The sequence below is a fragment of the Eleutherodactylus coqui genome, chromosome 8 (genome assembly GCF_035609145.1).
Source record: "Eleutherodactylus coqui strain aEleCoq1 chromosome 8, aEleCoq1.hap1, whole genome shotgun sequence".
Taxonomy (NCBI): Eukaryota; Metazoa; Chordata; class Amphibia; order Anura; family Eleutherodactylidae; genus Eleutherodactylus; species Eleutherodactylus coqui.
In genome coordinates, this window is record NC_089844.1 from 139,129,677 (window position 1) to 139,148,726 (window position 19,050).

The 19,050-nt window shown below is 43.7% G+C and overlaps 1 protein-coding gene across 1 annotated transcript; it reads left to right on the forward strand.

Annotated features, from left to right (window-relative positions):
- The first annotated feature begins 3,584 nt into the window (after window positions 1-3,584).
- Window positions 3,585-14,230, forward strand: LOC136577598 (testis-expressed protein 47-like). Its single transcript, XM_066577524.1, has 7 exons — window positions 3,585-3,668; window positions 3,836-3,908; window positions 6,825-6,928; window positions 8,956-9,020; window positions 9,177-9,378; window positions 10,288-10,447; window positions 14,150-14,230. Exons 1-7 carry the CDS (start codon window positions 3,585-3,587, stop codon window positions 14,209-14,211), a joined length of 750 nt encoding a protein of 249 aa, XP_066433621.1. The 3' UTR covers window positions 14,212-14,230.
- The last annotated feature ends 4,820 nt before the right edge of the window (window positions 14,231-19,050 follow it).

Genomic DNA, 19,050 nt, shown 5'->3' on the forward strand with positions numbered 1-19,050 from the left:
TCACCCTGGATGTAATCTGTCCTGCTGCATATTGCTCTATATATGTATGTAATTATAGACTTAGGACAGCTAACGCTGTGCACAAATAGACAAATACAACCTACTTCTAGGAGCTTATAATCTAATATACAATATAAACTACACCCTCAAGCCCCGGCTACAAACTTCCACCTTACAACCTCTGTACCAGCTATCAGGCCTCCACCCCCAGGCCCAGCGTCAGGTCTCCACCCTCCACCCTCAGGCCCTGGAGTCAGGCCTCCGCCCTCCACCCTCAGCTCCTGGCGTCAGGCCTCCCATTTCCACCCTCAGGCCCCGGCTTCAGGCCTCCACCCTCAGGCCCCGGCTTCAGGCCTCCCCCCTCCCCTCTCAGGCCCCGGCTTCAGGCCTACTTTAAATGTAAGCTCTTCCCTGAAAATCATTCCTATCAAGTGTAAAAACTGCCGGGGCTCAGTCGCGTATAGCTGCGTCCTCTCCCTGCACGGCTCTGAAGTTCTTTAATCAGGCAGGGATTTAAAGTCCCCGCCTGCTGAAAGAGCTGTATCTGATTGGCTGAGTGCTCAGCCAATCACAGGCAGCGTTTGGCCATTCATTGATTTCAATGGTCAGAGAAGAGAAGAGAAGGGGAGAGTTTAGCAGTCACACTGCTAAGCTTCCTCCAACCTCCCTTCTCCTGAAACTGTCATTGGCTCCCATAGGAGTTAATGCAGCTGCTGCCGCCAACGTTAGGGCGCTCAGTTGGGCGCTCTTACGCCGCGGAAATACGCCTCTGTGCACTAATGCATTGTAAACCAATGCATCAGAGGGGCAGCATATATCTCCCGGGGCGTGAAAAAAACTGGTCGATATAAGCCCATGTGAATAAGCCCTAAGAGTGATCAAAAAAGCCGTATGTACTCCAAAATGGTACCAATAAAAACTACAGCTCGTCTCGCAAAAAATAAGCCCGCACAGAGCTCCGTCTATGGAAAATGTAAAAAGTTATAGGAATTTGAATGCAGCGATTTAGAAAAAAAATTATAATTTCCAATATTCCAAAAGGTTTTTCATTGCGGAAAAATGGAAAGTGAATTATTGTTGTAATCGTACCGATCCGCAGAAAAAATATATTGTGTCATTTATGCCGCATGATTAACGCTGTAAATACAAACCCTAAAAATCTATGGCAGAATTGACGCGTTTTCTCTCCCTGCTATCATAAAAAAAATATTAAAAGTTTTACAATATAGTACCCAGAAATGGCACCAATAGAAACTACAGTTCGCCACGAAAAGAAACAAACTCTTATACGGCCATGTCGACGGAAAAATGGTGATGAAAATCCGCCAAAAAACGTTGCATTCTTAAGACCAAAATAGGCCATGTCCTTAAGGGGTTAACATACCATATAATGTACTGGAAAACTTTTTAAAATTTCTAATTGAGGTGAAATTAGAAATAACCAGAGTTTTGCCATTTTGGAGGTTTTTTGCAATGTATTGCCTATGAGCGTCTTTGCATACGCAAGGCCACTATGAGACATCGCGGGGAATTTAAAAGAAAAAAAAAAGAAACAAGTAACACCGCGTGTGACAAATACGCTCTCATGCGCAGTGCACAATCACTGGCATACGTGGCAATAACCGTCTCACCGCCGGATCCCATAGTGGAAATTGGGGAAGGGTTTATAAAGCTATGCAGCCGACCCTGCTGACCCAAGGAAATAACAGTTCCTCTTTTACCCCTTAAGGACCAACCACGGTAAATTTACTGCACCTAGTCCTGGGCCTTAATATGGCACGGGATTAAAGCTCCTGTTCCTGCAATTTAGTAGATTCTGGTCCTCGGCTATTAGCCACAACTGAGGACCCAGAGGAGAAGGCAGAAACCGAAGTGCGGCTTCTGCTATTTGACCTGGCGATCACATGATTGCCAGATGTTGACTGCCACAGCAGAGCTGCAGGGTCCTAGCAGAGACTACTGTCACTATAGGGGGATGTTTTTCCCTGTAACTGGGGCTTCTTTGGATGCCCAAACTACAGTGGAAAAGTGTGAGGAAAAAAAAGACAATGTGAATGGCAATTTAAAGCTCCTGTTCTTGCAATTTAGCAGGTCAAGTCTTCAGAGGAGAAGGCAGGAACAGAAGTGCTGCTACTGCTACTTGACCCGGGAACATAGATGTTAAAAAAAAAAGTTACAAAAATAAATGTAAAAAATTACGGAATTTAAAAAAAAATGTGTATATATATATATATATATATAAAAGAAGGAAAAACCGCCATCATATGCACCCTGTTTTCAAAGACTATACAAATTATATATCAAAATGTCCTAAACAAAATGAGAAACCCATTCTTGTGCTTTATTTTCGCATACATACTAATTCTAAAAATAAGCAACTATACATAAAAAAAAAATAAATAAATACAATTTTTTTTCTCCTTTATACTCCTAATAAAACTAAAAAATGTAAAAGAAAAAAAGGCAGTGAAGAAAGATATATAAAAAATAGTCCTATATGTTAGGATCAAAACACCCTGGTACTTAAGGAGTTATGGTTAGGGCTTCACGGCGACCTTGGTCGCACAAAGTCCCAGAAAGGTTACGTAGGATGTCGTGCGACTATTTTAGAGCTGCCATTTCTCTGTAATAACCTTGCAAGGCTGTAGGGAAAGTCAGATTTATGTAGTGTCCTTCAGGAGCTGTCAGCAGAATCTAGGTGCTCTGTAAGGCAGTTTGTCCTGTCTATACATATATCCAGGCTACAGGGACCTAGGGTGGGGTAGTCAGAAGGGGCATTGTGACTGTGTTACCAAAGTGCTGACATATGGAAATATGGAAGTCCCCTACAGTGTTATTACGGAGTAGCTCTTGTGAACAGGGTGATTCGCATGATAACCTTATATATGGAATTGTTAGTTATTAGAGATGAGCGAGCGTACTCGGATAAGCACTACTCGCTCGAGTAATTTGCTTTATCCGAGTATCGCTGTGCTCGTCCCTGAAGATTCGGGTGCCGACACGGAGCGGGGAGCTGCAGGGGAGAGCGGGGAGGAACGGAGGGGAGATCTTTCTCTCCCTCTCTCCCGCCCGCTCTCCCCCGCGACTCACCTGTCAGCCGCAGCGGCACCCGAATCTTCAGGGCCGAGCACAGCGATACTCGGATATAGCAAATTACTCGAGCGAGTAGTGCTTTTCCGAGTACGCTCGCTCATCTCTATTAGTTATGTAACTTGCTTATTTAATTATGAAAATGGCCCCAAAACTGGAATTTGCAGACCTTCAGAGGGCAATATGAGATCAATGCTGGTGGGGTGATTGCTTTCCTCATCCCTCATGATGTCGGCATCTTCTGTTGTCTGCAGAGAGTTGAATAATTAACGCTCATGGATAATTAATTGTCTGTGCTCTGTTTCTAAGTTAATCATCTATTCGGCTCTCCCTTGTGATCAGTGCTGTAACTCCACCATGTGATACCCGTTGTCCTCCCTGTTGTTTACTTTCGTCACCTGGTTGCCATGATCTGCTCCGTCTTCCTTGGGTTGCTATGGAAACGTAGGAGCTGCTCGTAGAAGCATCCTGCCTTGACCTATAGAGCACCAGTCATGGCCTCCTACAAGAGACGCTCCTCTACTCCAGGTCTTCCCCACATCTCAGCCCTGACTGTGCTCCTCGAAGCCCAGCAAATGGTTCGTGTAAACGTCCCACCATCCGCTATAATGGCAGACGCCAAGTAACCTCACTTAGACATGTGGAGATTTTTGGCTAGGAACTTAACATTGCGTAATGATAAATCCTATCACTTCCATTCTGGTCCATTTATATAATCATATCCCTGTTTCTATTGTTTCTGCAGAAGTCGATAATTCATAGGATGATTTACGTAGCGAGGATCTCTCGAGAGCAAGCGCCCCGCAGCGATATACCAGGTAACCATGCTGTATGAGGAGCAGGAACTCAGCTGTCTGAAGAAATCTTATCCTATCGATGTGTGATGTTTTATACATTTGTCGAATAGTTACGAAGAAGCCAATGATTATCAATAGAGATGAGCGAACGTACTCGGTAAGGCCGATTTCGCAATCGAGCACCGCGATTTTCGAGTATTTCACTACTCGGGTGAAAAGTACTCGGGGGCGCTGTGGGTGAGCGGGGGGTTGCAGAGGGGAGTGGGGGGGAGAGGGAGAGAAAGAGAGCCCCCACCTGTTCCTCGCTGCTACCCCCCCGCTCCACCACGCCCCGCCCCCCGGCGACCCCCAAATCTTTTCACCCGAGTAGTGAAGTACTCGAAAATCGCGGTGCTCGATTGCGAAATCGTCCTTACCGAGTACGTTCGCTCATCTCTAATTATCAAGTATAAATGTGTTCAGCTTCATGTTTTGTCCTTAATCATTTTTAGGTCATCATAAACAAATTTGATTATTTGTCCACCTTATAGTCTTTCACGTAAACGGGCACCTAAAGTACTGCAGTGTATTACAGAAATGATTAAACAATCGCAGCTTCAAACCCCTGTTGGCGATTAAAAAATCTGTAAAATTTAGGTCAAATAAAAAATTTTCAATAAAAAAATATAAAAAAAAAAAACCCTTTCCCATTTCTCTCACAAAACAATAAGACTAATTAAAAAAACCATAAATGCTAGCGCCACATCTGAAAAAAATTCATCCTATCTAACTATCTCATAATTTATTACCTGGTGAACGCATAACCTGAAGGAATACATAATGCTAGAATTGCATTTTTTGGTCACCCCACTTAAAATTGTTTTAAAAGTTTTCCAATACATTATATGGTATATTGAATGGTAGCATTAAGAAATACAATTAGTTCTGAAAAAAAACAAATCCTCACCCCCCCCCCCCCCCCCCCGACAGAAAAATAAAAAGCTTATAGTTCTTGGAACATAGCGATGAAAAAGGACTGGTAGTTAAAGGGTTAAAGGCAATCAAAATTATTTAAAAAATATATGATTATTATTACATATAGATTTATGTTTTATGAACCTTAACATTTACTATGTTATCAATAGGCACTCATTTTACACATGACCTTTCTTTTGTAACTGAGTCCAAGAAGTAGTCATTTTTAGCAGCTATGGCGCTATCGTTTTGTTACTGAGGTTTTGGGCTGTATTCACATATGGCACTTTGAACAGTATTTTCTTTTAAATCGAAAACACTGCCATCAGGTGTTACTTTGAAGTTAATTGCAAATTATTGAAAAGTCTACATACCCAGCATGCTCTGGGTATGGTATTTTTTCTAGCACTTTTATCCTATAGGTTTCTCCTTAAGGGCTGAGAGCCACTGGCGATATTTTATTTCTTGCGCTGCGAGAGGACATGAAAACTCTCGCAGCGCAAGAAAGACGCCGAAATAAGACCGGGATATCGCCAGTCTTTTCAGTGTGACAGCTGTGGCAGAAGTGCAGCATGTTATCCTATTGCTTTCAATGGGATCGGCGCTGCTGCCGGTCCCATTGAAAGCAGTGGTTTGTGGCAAACCCTGCAGTATGATTTTCGGGGAAGGGCTTAAAATATAAGCCCTTCCCTGAAAATCATCAATAAGTGGTAAAAAAATGTAAAAAAAAAATACTCACCTCTCTGCTGCTCAGATGCGTCCTCCGTTTGGCTCCCTGACACTGCTGTCCAGCACTTTCAGCAGGCGGGGATTTAAAAATCCCCACCTCCTGAAAGGGCTGTGCTAATTGGCTGAGCGCTCAGCCAATAGCAGCTAGTGCTCAGCTATTGGCTGATCGCTCAGCCAATTACAGATAGTGCTTAGCTATTCATTCATGAATAGCTAAGATAGTGCTATTCATGAATGAATAGCTAAGCACTATCTGTAATTGGCTGAGCGCTCAGCCAACAGCTAAGCACTAGCTGATATTGGCTGAGGGCTCAGCCAATCAGCACAGCCCTTTCAGGAGGCTGAAAGTGCTGGACAGCATTGTCGGGGAGCCAGCCGGAGGACGTGTCTGAGCGGCGGAGAGTGAGTAATTTTTTTTACCACTTATTTATGATTTTCAGGGAAGGGCTTATATTTCAAGCCCTTCCCCAAAAATCATACTGCAGGGTTTGCCACAAACCACTGCTTTCAATGGGACCGGCAGCAGCGCCGATCCCATTGAAAGCAATGGGATAGCATGCTGCACTTCTGCCACAGCTGTCACAGCTGTGGCAAAAGGCTGCGGTATTCTCCATATCTTTTCAATGGGGCTAGCGCTGCTGCCACTGGCCCCATTGAAAAGACTGCCGATATCCCGGCGTGATTCCGTTTTTTTTCATCACACTGCGCTGCAAGAGTTTTCACTTACTCTCGCAGCGCAGTGGAGAAAAAAACGCCAGTGGACGTCCACCCTCAGACTTGAAAAACACCAGAAAAGAAAACACATATTACAAATGTAACAACGCCACTAAAATGCTTGTAAATAACAGTTTTAAAAAATGTTTTAAATTAATGACAGTTATTTTGTACAAGAGTTTAGGAACACTAAAAAAATTGTGTGTGTGAAGGAGGCCTCAAAGATTTTTGTAGTCTCTGCCCTCATTTCTATACTCCTGCATTAGTAACTCTACCAATTAGGTTTTACCATGAATTTAAGTGAATTTATTGTAAAACCACCAAATTTGTAGGCTACAGTCACATCTGTATTTTGCCTTTTAGTCAAAATTCCATCTCTGTTTCCGAATTTTTGAGCAAAAAAATGGAATTAAAACAAAAATAAATGGATCAGTTTTTTTGCCCTATTAATTTCAATAGGTTTTCAAAACAAAACAGAAAGCTTTCGGTTTTTCTTAAACTAAACAAATAAGGCATAGATTTCTTATTCTCTGCACACAGACCATTATGAGAGACTATTTCATCAGCTGATAAAATCCAACCTTGGAGAGTCTATCTCAGGATTACTTCTGCTCTATCCCGGCTGTGTCATTCATATGATTGAGGTAAGTGTTATACTATGGAAGTGTGTTACTGATTATTAGAGATGAGCGAGCGTACTCACGAAGGCAAACTACTCGAGCAAGTATTGCCTTATGCGAGTACCTGCCCGCTCATCTCAAAAGATTCGGGTGCCGGCGGGGGAGAGTGGGGAGGAACGGGGGAGAGATCTCTCTCCCACTCTCTACCCCCCCGCTCCCGTATGGTGACTCCCACAACTCACCGCTCTCCCCCGCTGGCACCCGAATCTTTTGAGATGAGCGGGCAGGTACTCGCACAAGGCACTACTTGCTCGAGTAGTTTGCCTTAGCAAGTACGCTCGCTCATCTCTACTGGTTACTTAAAGGGATATTTTCATCATATTAAGTTATGGCATATTGCAAGGATATGTTATAGCTTCCACCACTGGGATCCAAGAACAAAGAGGTTGTGGACATAGTTAAAGTGACCCTCCAGTTTCAGAACAAAATTCTGTTCTGTGACTGGAAGGTCTATAGTACCTGTAGTTGATCTTCTTTGACGTCCCTCCTTTCCTCCAGTTCGGGGCGTCCATCTGCCATTTCCATTTTCTAGCCACTTAAAACACACTATGGTCTGCTCTGACTGGCCAGTGCTGATCGCTTGAGCAGTGCGGGCCAATCAGAGAACAGGCATAATGCATTGGTAGTCTCACACTACCAATGCACTATGGATGATTGGGTAGTCTAAAGATCTCATTGGCCATCTTGCGCAGCCAAAAATGAGACCAGGAACTACCGTGTTTCCCCGAAAATAAGACAGTGTCTTATAATAATTTTTGTTCAAAAAGGTTTAACTTTTTTACATGTATAGCTGCTTGGACACTATTTAAATTGACTTTCTAAATTAACAGTTAGCTTAATTTTGGAGTAGGGCTTATATTTCAAGCATCCTCAAAAAGCCTGAAAAATCATTTTGCATCCGCAAAAATTCTGGAAAATCATGTTATGTCTTATTTTCAAGGTATGTCTTATTTTCAGGGAAACAGGGTACTTAGATGGAGGAACGGCAGAAAAAATCATATGCAGATAGTATACTCCCTCACTTCTCTAGTTTTGGGACATCATTTTGTCCTGAAATAGAGGGTTGCTTTAATTTTTAGGTTGGATAGGCAGGTGGATAGCGTGAGGAAAGCAATTCTTGAGGAGAGATGTAAGAGACTTCTCAAAGACAAGAATGCGAGGAGTTGACCCGAGTGGTAGAGAAGAGAATGCAAGAGCAGAACAGGAATTGTATTAGGAGATTACTAAGTAAATAAAGATGGAAGCACAGGTTGTATACAACTTTGTAGAATTAAAGAGGTATTCCAGGCATTTTCAATTGGTCAAGAGGATAAGAGGATAGATCATCAGTAGTTGATGGATTGGGACCAGCCCTTCAGAATCCCTGTCCATCAGCTGACAGAATTCAGAATTTTGACTGAAAGACAAAACGTAGATATGAATGTAGCCTAAAGACTTGGTGGTTTTACAATAAATTAATTTATATATGTTGTCATTAGTGGACAGGACAGGAAGTGAGAGCGCCAGTTTTGTTCCCATTTAAAACAATTGGAGCACCGAGGTAATCACATGAAAATACCCAGAATACCCTTATAAAAGCTTGGGGGGGGGGGGGGTTGGTTTCCTCACTTAAATGCATGTACAGTATTTCAGAATTACAATCATTTTTGTAATAGAGTTTAAAAGTGTACGACTGTTTGCTTTCTGCAGCTTCTACATATCACCGTATATAAAAACTGCAGTCAAAGGCTGCCCATGCACAGTCAACAACTGTCAAATAAACAATCAGTTAGAAGTACAGGTAGATAAATCATTGGAGCTCCATGTAATAATAAAGCTTCTTCTCTTACGCTGGTCATACACGTCACATATAATTCAGCTGACCCCAAACCCCTCCATACACTCTCGCTCAGCTCAGTACATCATTTTCTGCAGAAAGAGAGCATCTTGAAGTATGTGGTTGCCTGTTTAGTCAGCTATTAATGCTTCTCTGTTGTCCACTATCATTGCAGGCTTCTTCCGAGATCCTAACTGGAATAAATCAAGATCTCATCCAGATCCAGAATCAGGGTGCAAAGTATGTCTTCTTCCTTTACAGCAAATACCAAAATGAATGTATTCTTCCATGGTTGAAGTGATGACTTGAGCAGTTATTCTAGATCATGTAGCTACCGTAGCAGGTCGGATCTCCAAAATATACCGTGTGCTCACATAACTTATCCATATTTTCTAGCTCACTTCTGCAGGACATCAAAATCATTGTCATCTCCCACAATATCCCAAGCAGGCTTCTTCCTAGGTGGTGCTTCCACATTGTGGGACTGCCCATACAATACTTGGATGACTTTGGAAATGAACAGTCAGAAGAGACTATGGTGGAAGAATGTCTCACTCTCATGATGAAGTTAGGATTGTTTTTGTCTCAGACACTAAAGGTAAGATTCTCTAGAAGACTGGCTGTAACATTCAGGCCAGGAGATCCTTGTCATGAATATGTATACGTCACTTTAGTTTAGACCAACTGTCAAGTCAAATGTTTACATTAAAGGGTCTTCCAGGCAAAAACTACTGTTGGCCTATCCTCAGGATAGGTCATCAATAGTTAATTCCACTGACTGCGGGATAGGCAATCAGTTCATCGCAAGGGATCCTAAGCAGTGAGTCCCTGTCGATTAACTATTAATGTCCTATCTTAACGATAGGTAATCAGTAGTTTTTGCCAGGGAAATTCCTTTAATAAGCCAAGTTACAGTGGATCCAATGAGATGTGTTTCTTTGCCATTTGGCTTTTCAACTTCAGTTGTTCTAAAGCTTGATGGCAATGATTTAAGCATGATTGAAGAATTGCATTGTGGGTCAATGTCTTCCAGAGTTCTCAGTATGTATGGAACAGCTGTTGACAGTCCTTAGCAGGCTGAAAAGTATGCCATCACCTAATGTCCAAACAACCAGCAATGCAAAAAAGTGCATTCAGACACAAAGATGATCGCTGAAAAGATGGATTTTGAGCGATCATTTTTGCATAAACTACTACTTGGTACTAATGCCTATTAGTACCAATTAGTAGCGTGTGAGCCGTCAGGAGCCGTATTCAGAGAACAGTCCACCTGCTGTTCTCTGAATAAATTCCCTTTGTTCTGCCACGGGGCTGACAGCTGAGACAATTTATCAGCTGTAATCAGCGCTCCCCGGGCAGATTTAAGAACTGTACAGTCCACGACTGAAAGCAAATGTATACAAAGAATGAAGGACAAAGATTATAGAATATAACATATTAGATGCCAAAGTTTTAGCCTTTAAACAAGTAAAACTTTAATCACAAACTAATAATTATATTTGTGCAGTCTGGCAGCAAAGGTCCTGAAGATAATCTGCATGATTTGGCCCCAGGACTGCTGGTCCGAGAGCAGATCATCTTCTTCCTTATTCGATCTGAGAGGTTTCTAAAGCCAGAAGAGTTCCTCGCAATGTATAATAAGCCAATCAACAGCTCTGTTGCTTCAGGTAAGCATGTACACAGCACTGCATGGTGTTACCCCCATTACTGTTAAGCTGGCGTAGGAGTAGGTGCATTGTTGAACAACCATTGAACAAACAATCATCTGGTTTCACAGAGTCAGTCATACACATTTTACTTAATATTGGCCTTCACAGCTGTTGCAATTGGTCTTACATGTTTAATGACGGCGGGTGTCAAATGAAAGATCTTTCTGGGAATGTTCTTTTAATGAAAGATTGTGCACGAAAGTTCTTTCTCTGAACAAGTCAAAGCACTTAAGTCATGGGAGGAAGCTATGCTGTGTAATAATCTGCAGTTATTGGAGCTCAAGCATTAAGGTGCATTTAGATGGAACAATTATCGGTCCAAAAAAGTGACCTACTGGTGTTTCCACCCTCTGCTAACTGACCTCATCCTGACATCTCCATCTCAGTGTGGGGCACCACCATAACTCTTAGACAGCATGCCCGCTGTCTTGGGGTTATATTTGACTCTGACCTCTCCTTTACCAGCTACATTCAATATCTTGCCCAATATCTCACCTGCACCTCAAGAACATCGCAAAAATCCATCCTTTTCTCACCGTGGACACAAACTAAAAATGCTCAGTGTTTCCCTCATCCACTCTCGGCTCGATTATTGCAATTCGTTGCTGATCGGCCTCCCCTGCTCCAGACTCTACCCTCTCCAATCCATCCTGAATGCGGCAGCCAGGCTCATCTTCCTATCCAGTCGCTGCTCGGACGCCTCTTCCCTGTGCCGGTCACTGCACTGGCTGCCCGTCAAATATAGTATTCAATTTAAACTCACTACCTTCATCCACAAAGCTCTCCATAGCACTGCGCCACCCTACATTGCATCCCTCATTTCAAACCTACCACCCAGCCCGTGTCTGCTAAAGAAATCAGATTAAGTGCCCCTTTAACTCAAACCTCTCATTCCTGCCTCCAAAACTTCACCAGAGCAGCACCAGTTCTCTGGAACACACTACCCAAAACTATTCGGGCAATCCCTGACACACATAACTTCACACATGCTCTTAAAACACACCTCTTCAGGGAGGCATACCATACCTCCTAACCCAAACTCCTCTTTACTCTGATTCCCGAGAACACACTTCCCCCTCCCCCTCTGAGGTCATTCATGTGTACGTACCTGTAAAAATCCATAATTCCCCATTTCAGCCATATCTCCGCAGGAGATCTTCCGATCTGGAATATATGCCTGGCATATTTCCAGCCATAATTTTATCTACTCAGCGATATCAAACGTGACACTTAAATTATTACCAGGTTACCGGATACGCCATTTGGAGGTGTTCTGGGGCTCATACCTCAATGACTTTAGATGCATTTTATTCAGCTGGTACACCCGATTCCAAAAATATAATTCCTATCGGGCTAGGACCTTCACACGACCAGTAATCCTTATTAAAAGATTTTTCCTAATTTTAATCTTGGAGCCAGAACATGTGTGTGAATCCAGCTTCTATTAGGAATATTTCCTTAGACTTTATTAACAAGTAAATGGTCGCACAATTTGGGTTCCCCCTGCTAATTCTAAACTAAACAGACAGGAGGGCCAAAAGAATGGAAGGGGCTTATTCACTCTTGTCCAGGGGAAGGTCAGACAATTGCCTTTCTAAATGCGAATATTCAAAAGGCAAGGGAGACTGAGAAATGTATAACTGCATTCTAACTACTCAAGGCCTGAATGAAATATCACAGTAGTACAAAAAGGGATGACACATGCAGCCAAAATGCCGGACGCCCCACCAGTCTCTATAGCACAGTAATTAAAATGAGGGAAAATATATAACAAATCTGCAGATTATGAAGCGAATGACAGCTTGCACAACTTCCCATGCCCAATAGTTTTCAAGAAATGAATTATCAAAAATTACGTTTCCCTATGACCTTCGAAAAATTAAGCCCTCTGTATTTCTTGACGCCGTGACCTGCTGGGTCTGAAAATTGAGATTTTTATATACATTCTAGCAACTGGAAATGGTCGGGTGTTACCCTTTTACTCTAATAAGTATGGACAGCTTAACTCTTCTTGAATAGAGATGAGCGAACGTGTTCTTAACGAACACTTACGCACCCGGACACCGGCTTTACCGAGGACTTCAGTGTCCGCGCGTAAAGATTCGGGGGGCGCCGGGGGGCGGGGAGAGGCGCGGCGGCGCGGGCGGCAGCAGCGGGGAACAGGGGGGAGCCCTCTCTCTCTCCCCCCCACTCCCCGCCGCACCCCCCCGCGCTGCCACGGCGACCCCTGAACTTTTTTCGCCCGAGCACGGAATTGCTCGCAAAGTTCGGTGTTCGGGCAAAAAGGGGCGGAGCCGAACACGTTCGCTCATCTCTATTCTTGAATTACATTAAAAGGGTAATCCAGCATTTATTTTGACAACCTATCCTCAAGTTGATAGATCATCAGTAGATGCCACTCGGGATGCCTGCCGGTCAGCTGATTGTCCAGCCTGCTGTCAGTGCAGCAGGCCAGATATCATCGTTAGCCAGGGCCGGAATTGCAAAAGATGACTTCACTCAAGGGGAATGATGTCTGCTATTACACTTCTGGCTGTAACCACAGTGAGGAGCCAGAAGTGTAATAAGAGGCACCACTCCCATTGATATTATACTTCCCGCTGCGATCACTGATGACGATGTCCGTGCCTGCTTCATTGACAGCGGGCTAAACAGTCAGCTGATCAGTGGGGATCCTGAGTGTTGCATCCCCACCAATCAACTATTGATGAACTATCCTGAGTATAAGTCAGCAATAGTAAAAGTCCTGGAGTACCCCTTTAAGTTATACAATTTGTTATGATATCAATTTAATACAATCTCATGCCATCGAGTAAAAAAAAAACGTATACATTGAAGATTTTTTTTTTAAATACTGGAGCCTATGTGTGATGAATGACCAACAGATGGCATGTGTCACTGCCATCCAGTACAAAAACTATAGATTTTTTTTACATGGGAGCCTAGGGTGAGACGCTTACATTTATCTTCCATGTTGCTTCACATCTCACACCAAACGTCTTGAGATGTCGGGTTTAGGAATAAGGAAAGATACATTTGTAAATGTTACCGGGAGATGAAAGGATGATCTTTTCAGGAACATTCTTTCAATAGAAGATCATTTGTGAATTAAAGATCTTTTGTCTGAGTATTGAACAAAAAATGTCTAAATGTGGCCGACTTCTCATTATGGTGACAGCATGTCATCGGGCGGCTAAGACTTTAATTGTTACATTTTACCCGAAGAATGATTGTTTTAGTTGAAATGGTCAATTTTCAGCAACTTTAGTGTAATGTGAAAAAAGCACCTTATAGATTTCTTCAAACATGTGCAGTCATACAAAGGTTGCTGCCATGACCACTACCAGCAGGGGATATGGGGGAAGCGTGAGTCTAAATGTCCTCCATAGAATGTGCTGACCCCTATTACTTTGAGTAGAGGAGGGTGACTTCAGCATGTCTTCCCTCTCAAGTCTACAGCAGAAATGGAAAGACCAGCACCGGATCAGGGGGACTTGGTGTTTAAAGGGGTATTTGTATTGTTTAGTTTGGAATATTTCATAGGACCAGAATTCTGCTTTTTGTTGCTGTAGGAAGTTTACTAAAATAACAAGAAAACCCAGAAAACATGAAACTCTCTTATGTTTGGACTCAATGCTTTTTATTGGAATGTCTTTGCAGATCTTGTCTGGCCAGCACCTCAATATCTACTGTATAACAGTCATTTTGGATCGGACAGTTGACAGCCAATTACAATCCACCTTATATCAGGTTCTTTGCTAATAAATCACTCTTTTCACAGTTTGCATTTGCTTCATACTTCACAAAATAAAATGAACAGAAAAAAACATTGCACTTACTGATGAATGTCAGCGACAAGAATAATAATAAATCTTGTTATTTGTATAGCGCCAACTTATTCAGCGGCTCTTTCAAGTAATTTATTTATTACCCCCCAGCAAGCTGGGTACTCATTTTACCGACCTCGGAAGGATGGAAGGCTGAGTTGACCTTGCACGGGCTACCTGAACCTTGCGGAAATTGAACTTGCAACCTTCAGGTCGTGAGCGAGAGCTTAGGACTGCTGCCTTAGCACATTAATACTTCTTAACCACTTAATGAGAACCTGTAACGTCCGCACAGTACTATAAACAAAGTTATGGTGCTGTTAGTGGACGGGTCAGGGAGCCAGGTGATGTGTTTGTTATACTCCCCGGCTCCTGCGGTCCAGCGCTCTTCTCCTCTGAAGTTGGCGTGCAGCATGAAAATTTGACTCTCTTCAGATTCCCATGCGTGCGCTCTCCTCTAAAAGTCTATGGGAGAGCATGCGCATGGGAACCTGAAAAGAGCCCAATTTTAATGCCACACATCAAAACGACTATTAGAAATGTGACGTGCTCCTCAGAACAATGAGGAGTTTAAGGGGGCCTTTACACGGGTGATCAGGTGCACAGAAATCACACATGAAAAGAAACTAGTGATGCAATAAGAAGTGATGCGAGAGAAAAATTGTAGCATGTACTATTTTTGGGTCGTTCTGTTTAAGAATCGCCCGTTCCCCCTTATGGGAGCAAAAAAGAAACGCATCACATTCGCATAAACATGCGAGTTTCATGTGAGTGCAGACAAGTGTGTCGGTGGTTTGGGAGGAGAAGTGCGGCGGAGCGGACAGCGCCTGTTTTTTTTTTTTTTTTTAAATGAAGCTAGGCTTATTTTTGGGGTAGGGTTTATATTTCAAGCCCACCCCAAAATCCCGGCAAAAGAGCGCTACAAAGTCGAGCAACTTTGTAGCACCACAAAATCTCAATATCACCGCGAGAAGACACAGCCATAATGCACAGAACACAGTTGCAATTTCTCGCAGCGATATGTCTGCCGCCCGTGTGAAAGAGGCCTTATGAAGAGGAGTTTTGAAGAAGGGCACATTATACTGTGAGTCCAATGCGGCATTTCCAACAGATGGCAGCTCAAGGACCTTCAGCAGTAACAGGAAGAAGGCAGCGTTGTAAGGACATTTGAGTCTTCCGCACATTGAAGTGCCGTCTAAGTATGTATGTCACTTTTTATTACAGGCACTCCAAGTCATAAGTTGTAAAAGAGGATCATTCACGCCTGTGTTGGAGCTGCGAGGGGACACTGCGTATAAAATGCAGCATGCTCTATTTCTCTGCGTTTCATACCTGCACATGGACAGCTTTGAAAGCGGAGCTGCGCTCTGCACAGAGTGGGAAATTGGAAAAACAGACGCTACACTGCGCATGCCCGTGATGTCATAGTCTCGGACATATGCAGTGCCGATCGCAGCCCGTACACGATCTCTGCCGGCACAACCAACGGGCTGTGATGAGTGCAGAGTTGCCTGTGTGAATGAGGCCTAACACGCATAATACGCAGTGAATACAGCCCAATGGGCTAAATCAATGGGTCTGTGTAGATATGCATGAAACACGCCGGAAACCCGCGTATGTACGCACAATATCAGTGGGGGTTGTGAGGTTTTTATGCCTGAAAATACGCTGCCTACTTACCCACATAAAAAAAATGCTGATAGGCAGAAACAGCGTATATCGATCTGTGAACAGGCTGCGCACTCAATGACTGAAATACACATGCACCTTGTGAAAGAGCCTAAGAGAGCAGTCAGGGACGGCTGGTTCATATCAACGCCGGAGGATCCATTCGGAATCTCCGCCACTGATTTCAGTTTAAAGACAGGATGAAATAGCGCTGCCGTAATTCATCCTGCGTAAAGCTAGAAGCCCGACCGGAAACCATACGGACCCCACTGTAGTCAACGGGGTCTGTTCGGTTCCATCATAAGACATAGTAACATAGTTCGTAAGGCCGAATGAAGACAATGTCCATCTAGTCCAGCCTGTTTATCCTCCTGTGTTGTTGATCCAGAGGAAGACGGATGTGTTTGGCCAGGGGGGCGTTTTCTTACTCTGTTTAACCCCTTCACGACCAATGATGTACATTTACGTCATGGAGCCGCGGGGTATGTATGAAGAGAGGTTGCGTGGCAACCTCTCTTCATATAGTGCGGGCGTCAGCTGTTTATAACAGCTGACACCCACGGGCAATAGCCGCGAGCGGCTATTAATAATAATAATAATAAACTTTATTTGTATAGCGCCAACATATTCAGCAGCGCTTATTTAAATGCCGCTGTCGGGGGGTCCCGCACGGCCCCCCCCGCGGTGAGATCGGGGGAGCCGTGCAGGTGTCATGGCAGCCGGGGGCCTAATGAAAGGCCCCAGGGCTGCCTTAACAGACTGCCTATGAAGCCATCCCCATGGGGTGGCTTCATAGGCTGTCTGTGAAAAAGCATTACGTCATACTGCAGGAGCGATCAAAGCATCGCATGTTAAAGTCCCCCAGGGGGACTTCAAAGTAATGTAAAAAAAAATTCAATGAAGTTTTTTTAATTGAAAAAAAAAAAGTTGTAAAAGTTTAAATCACCCCCCTTTTGCCATATCTATTATTAAAATATCAAAATAATAAATTAAAAATATGTATTTGGTATCGCCGCGTCCGTAAAAGTCCGAACTATCAAAGTAGTGCATTATTTTTCCGCACGGTGAACGTTGTCCGAAAAAAAAAATAAAGAATACCAGAAATGCACTTTTTTAGTTACCCTGTCTCCCAGAAAAAACGCAATAAAAAGCGATCAAAAAGTCATATGCATTCCAACTTGATATTATCAGAAACTACAGAACATCCCGCAAAAAATGAGCCCTTGCTCAACTATGTCGACGGAAAAATAAAAAAGTTATTTTGCGCAAAAAATGACCGCAGAAAATAATTGAAAAAAATTAAATGTCTTTGAAAAAAAAAAAGAGTAGTATAGTAAAAAAAAAAAGCTATACAAGTTTGGTATCGTAGTAATCGTACCGACCCATAGAATGAAGTTATCATGTCGCTTTTGTTGCCGTTTGTGTGCCGTAGAAACAAGACGCACTAAAAGATGCCGAAATGTAATTTTTTTTTAATTTCACTCCACTTAGAATTTTTTAAAAGTTTTTCAGTACATTATATGGTACTTTAAATAGCACCATTGAAAACTACAACTCGTCCCGCAAAAAACAAGCCCTCATACAGCGATGGATAAATAAAGGAGTTATGATAAAGGGGGGAGGAAAAAACGAAAATGGAAAAAGAAAAAGGGGCCGCGTCATTAAGGGGTAGCCCAGATGTGAACGAATTAAATTCAACTATCCTTAGTGGACGGAGCGCTCAGAGTAGCGCAGCATAATAATATGCTGCCATCGCTAACCTGAGAGTCTACGGCTCCAGCTAAAGCATACAGAGGTATATAGATACAGCACCCTCTGATGTCACTGTGCACAGTAATGGCAGTGTGTACATGGCGGGGGTCATTAAAGGGGTTGTCCCGCGAAACAAAGTTGGGGTATACACTTCTGTATGGCCATATTAATGCACTTTGTAATGTACATTGTGCATTAATTATGAGCCATACAGAAGTTATTCACTTACCTGTTCCGTTGCTAGCGTCCTCGTCTCCATGGTGCCGTCTAATTTTCAGCATCTAATCGCCCGATTAGACGCGCTTGCGCAGTCCGGTCTTCTCCCTTCTGAATGGGGCCGCTCGTGCTGGAGAGCGGCTCCGTGTAGCTCCGCCCCGTCACGTGTGCCGATTCCAGCCAATCAGGAGGCTGGAATCGGCAATGGACCGCACAGAAGACCTGCGGTCCACCGAGGGTGAAGATCCCGGCGGCCATCTTCGCAAGGTAAGTAAGAAGTCACCGGAGCGCGGGGATTCAGGTAAGCACTATCCGGTTTTTTTTTTCAACACATGCATCGGGTTTGTCTCGCGCCGGACGGGGGGGGCTATTGAAAAAAAAAAAACCTGTTTCGGCGCGGGACAACGCCTTTAATGTACAAACAGGCTTGTATACTAAGGCGTTAAAGGGGTTGTCCCGCGCCGAAATGGGTTTTTTTTTTTTTTCAACAGCCCCCCCGTTCGGCGCGAGACAAACCCGATGCAGGGGTTAAACAAGAAAAACGCACAGCACTTACCTGAATCCCCGCGCTCCGGTGACTTCTTACTTACCGGTTGAAGATGGCCGCCGGGATCTTCTCCCTCCGTGGACCGCAGCTCTTCTGTGCGGTCCATTGCCGATTCCAGCCTCCTGATTGGCTGGAATCGGCACACGTGACGGGGCGGAGCTACCAGGAGCCGCTCTTTGGCACGAGCGGCCCCATTGAGAAAAGCAGAAGGCCTGGACTGCGCAAGCGCGTCTAATCTGGAGATTAGACACTGAAAATTAGACGGCACCATGGAGACGAGGACGCCAGCAACGGAACAGGTAAGTGAATAACTTCTGTATGGCTCATAATTAATGCACAATGTATATTACAAAGTGCATTTATATGGCCATACAGAAGTGTATAGACCCACTTGCTTTCGTGAGACAACCCCTTTAAATGGAGAGCCAAACGTGTCCACTCTCCTTGGTGAGCAGAGCCCAATGAGCCGGCAAACTGTGGCACCACTCCTCTCCTCAGAGCCCGCCTTTTCTTTTAGAGTCACGTGAGCAGGGAATGTCACGTGCCCTCCT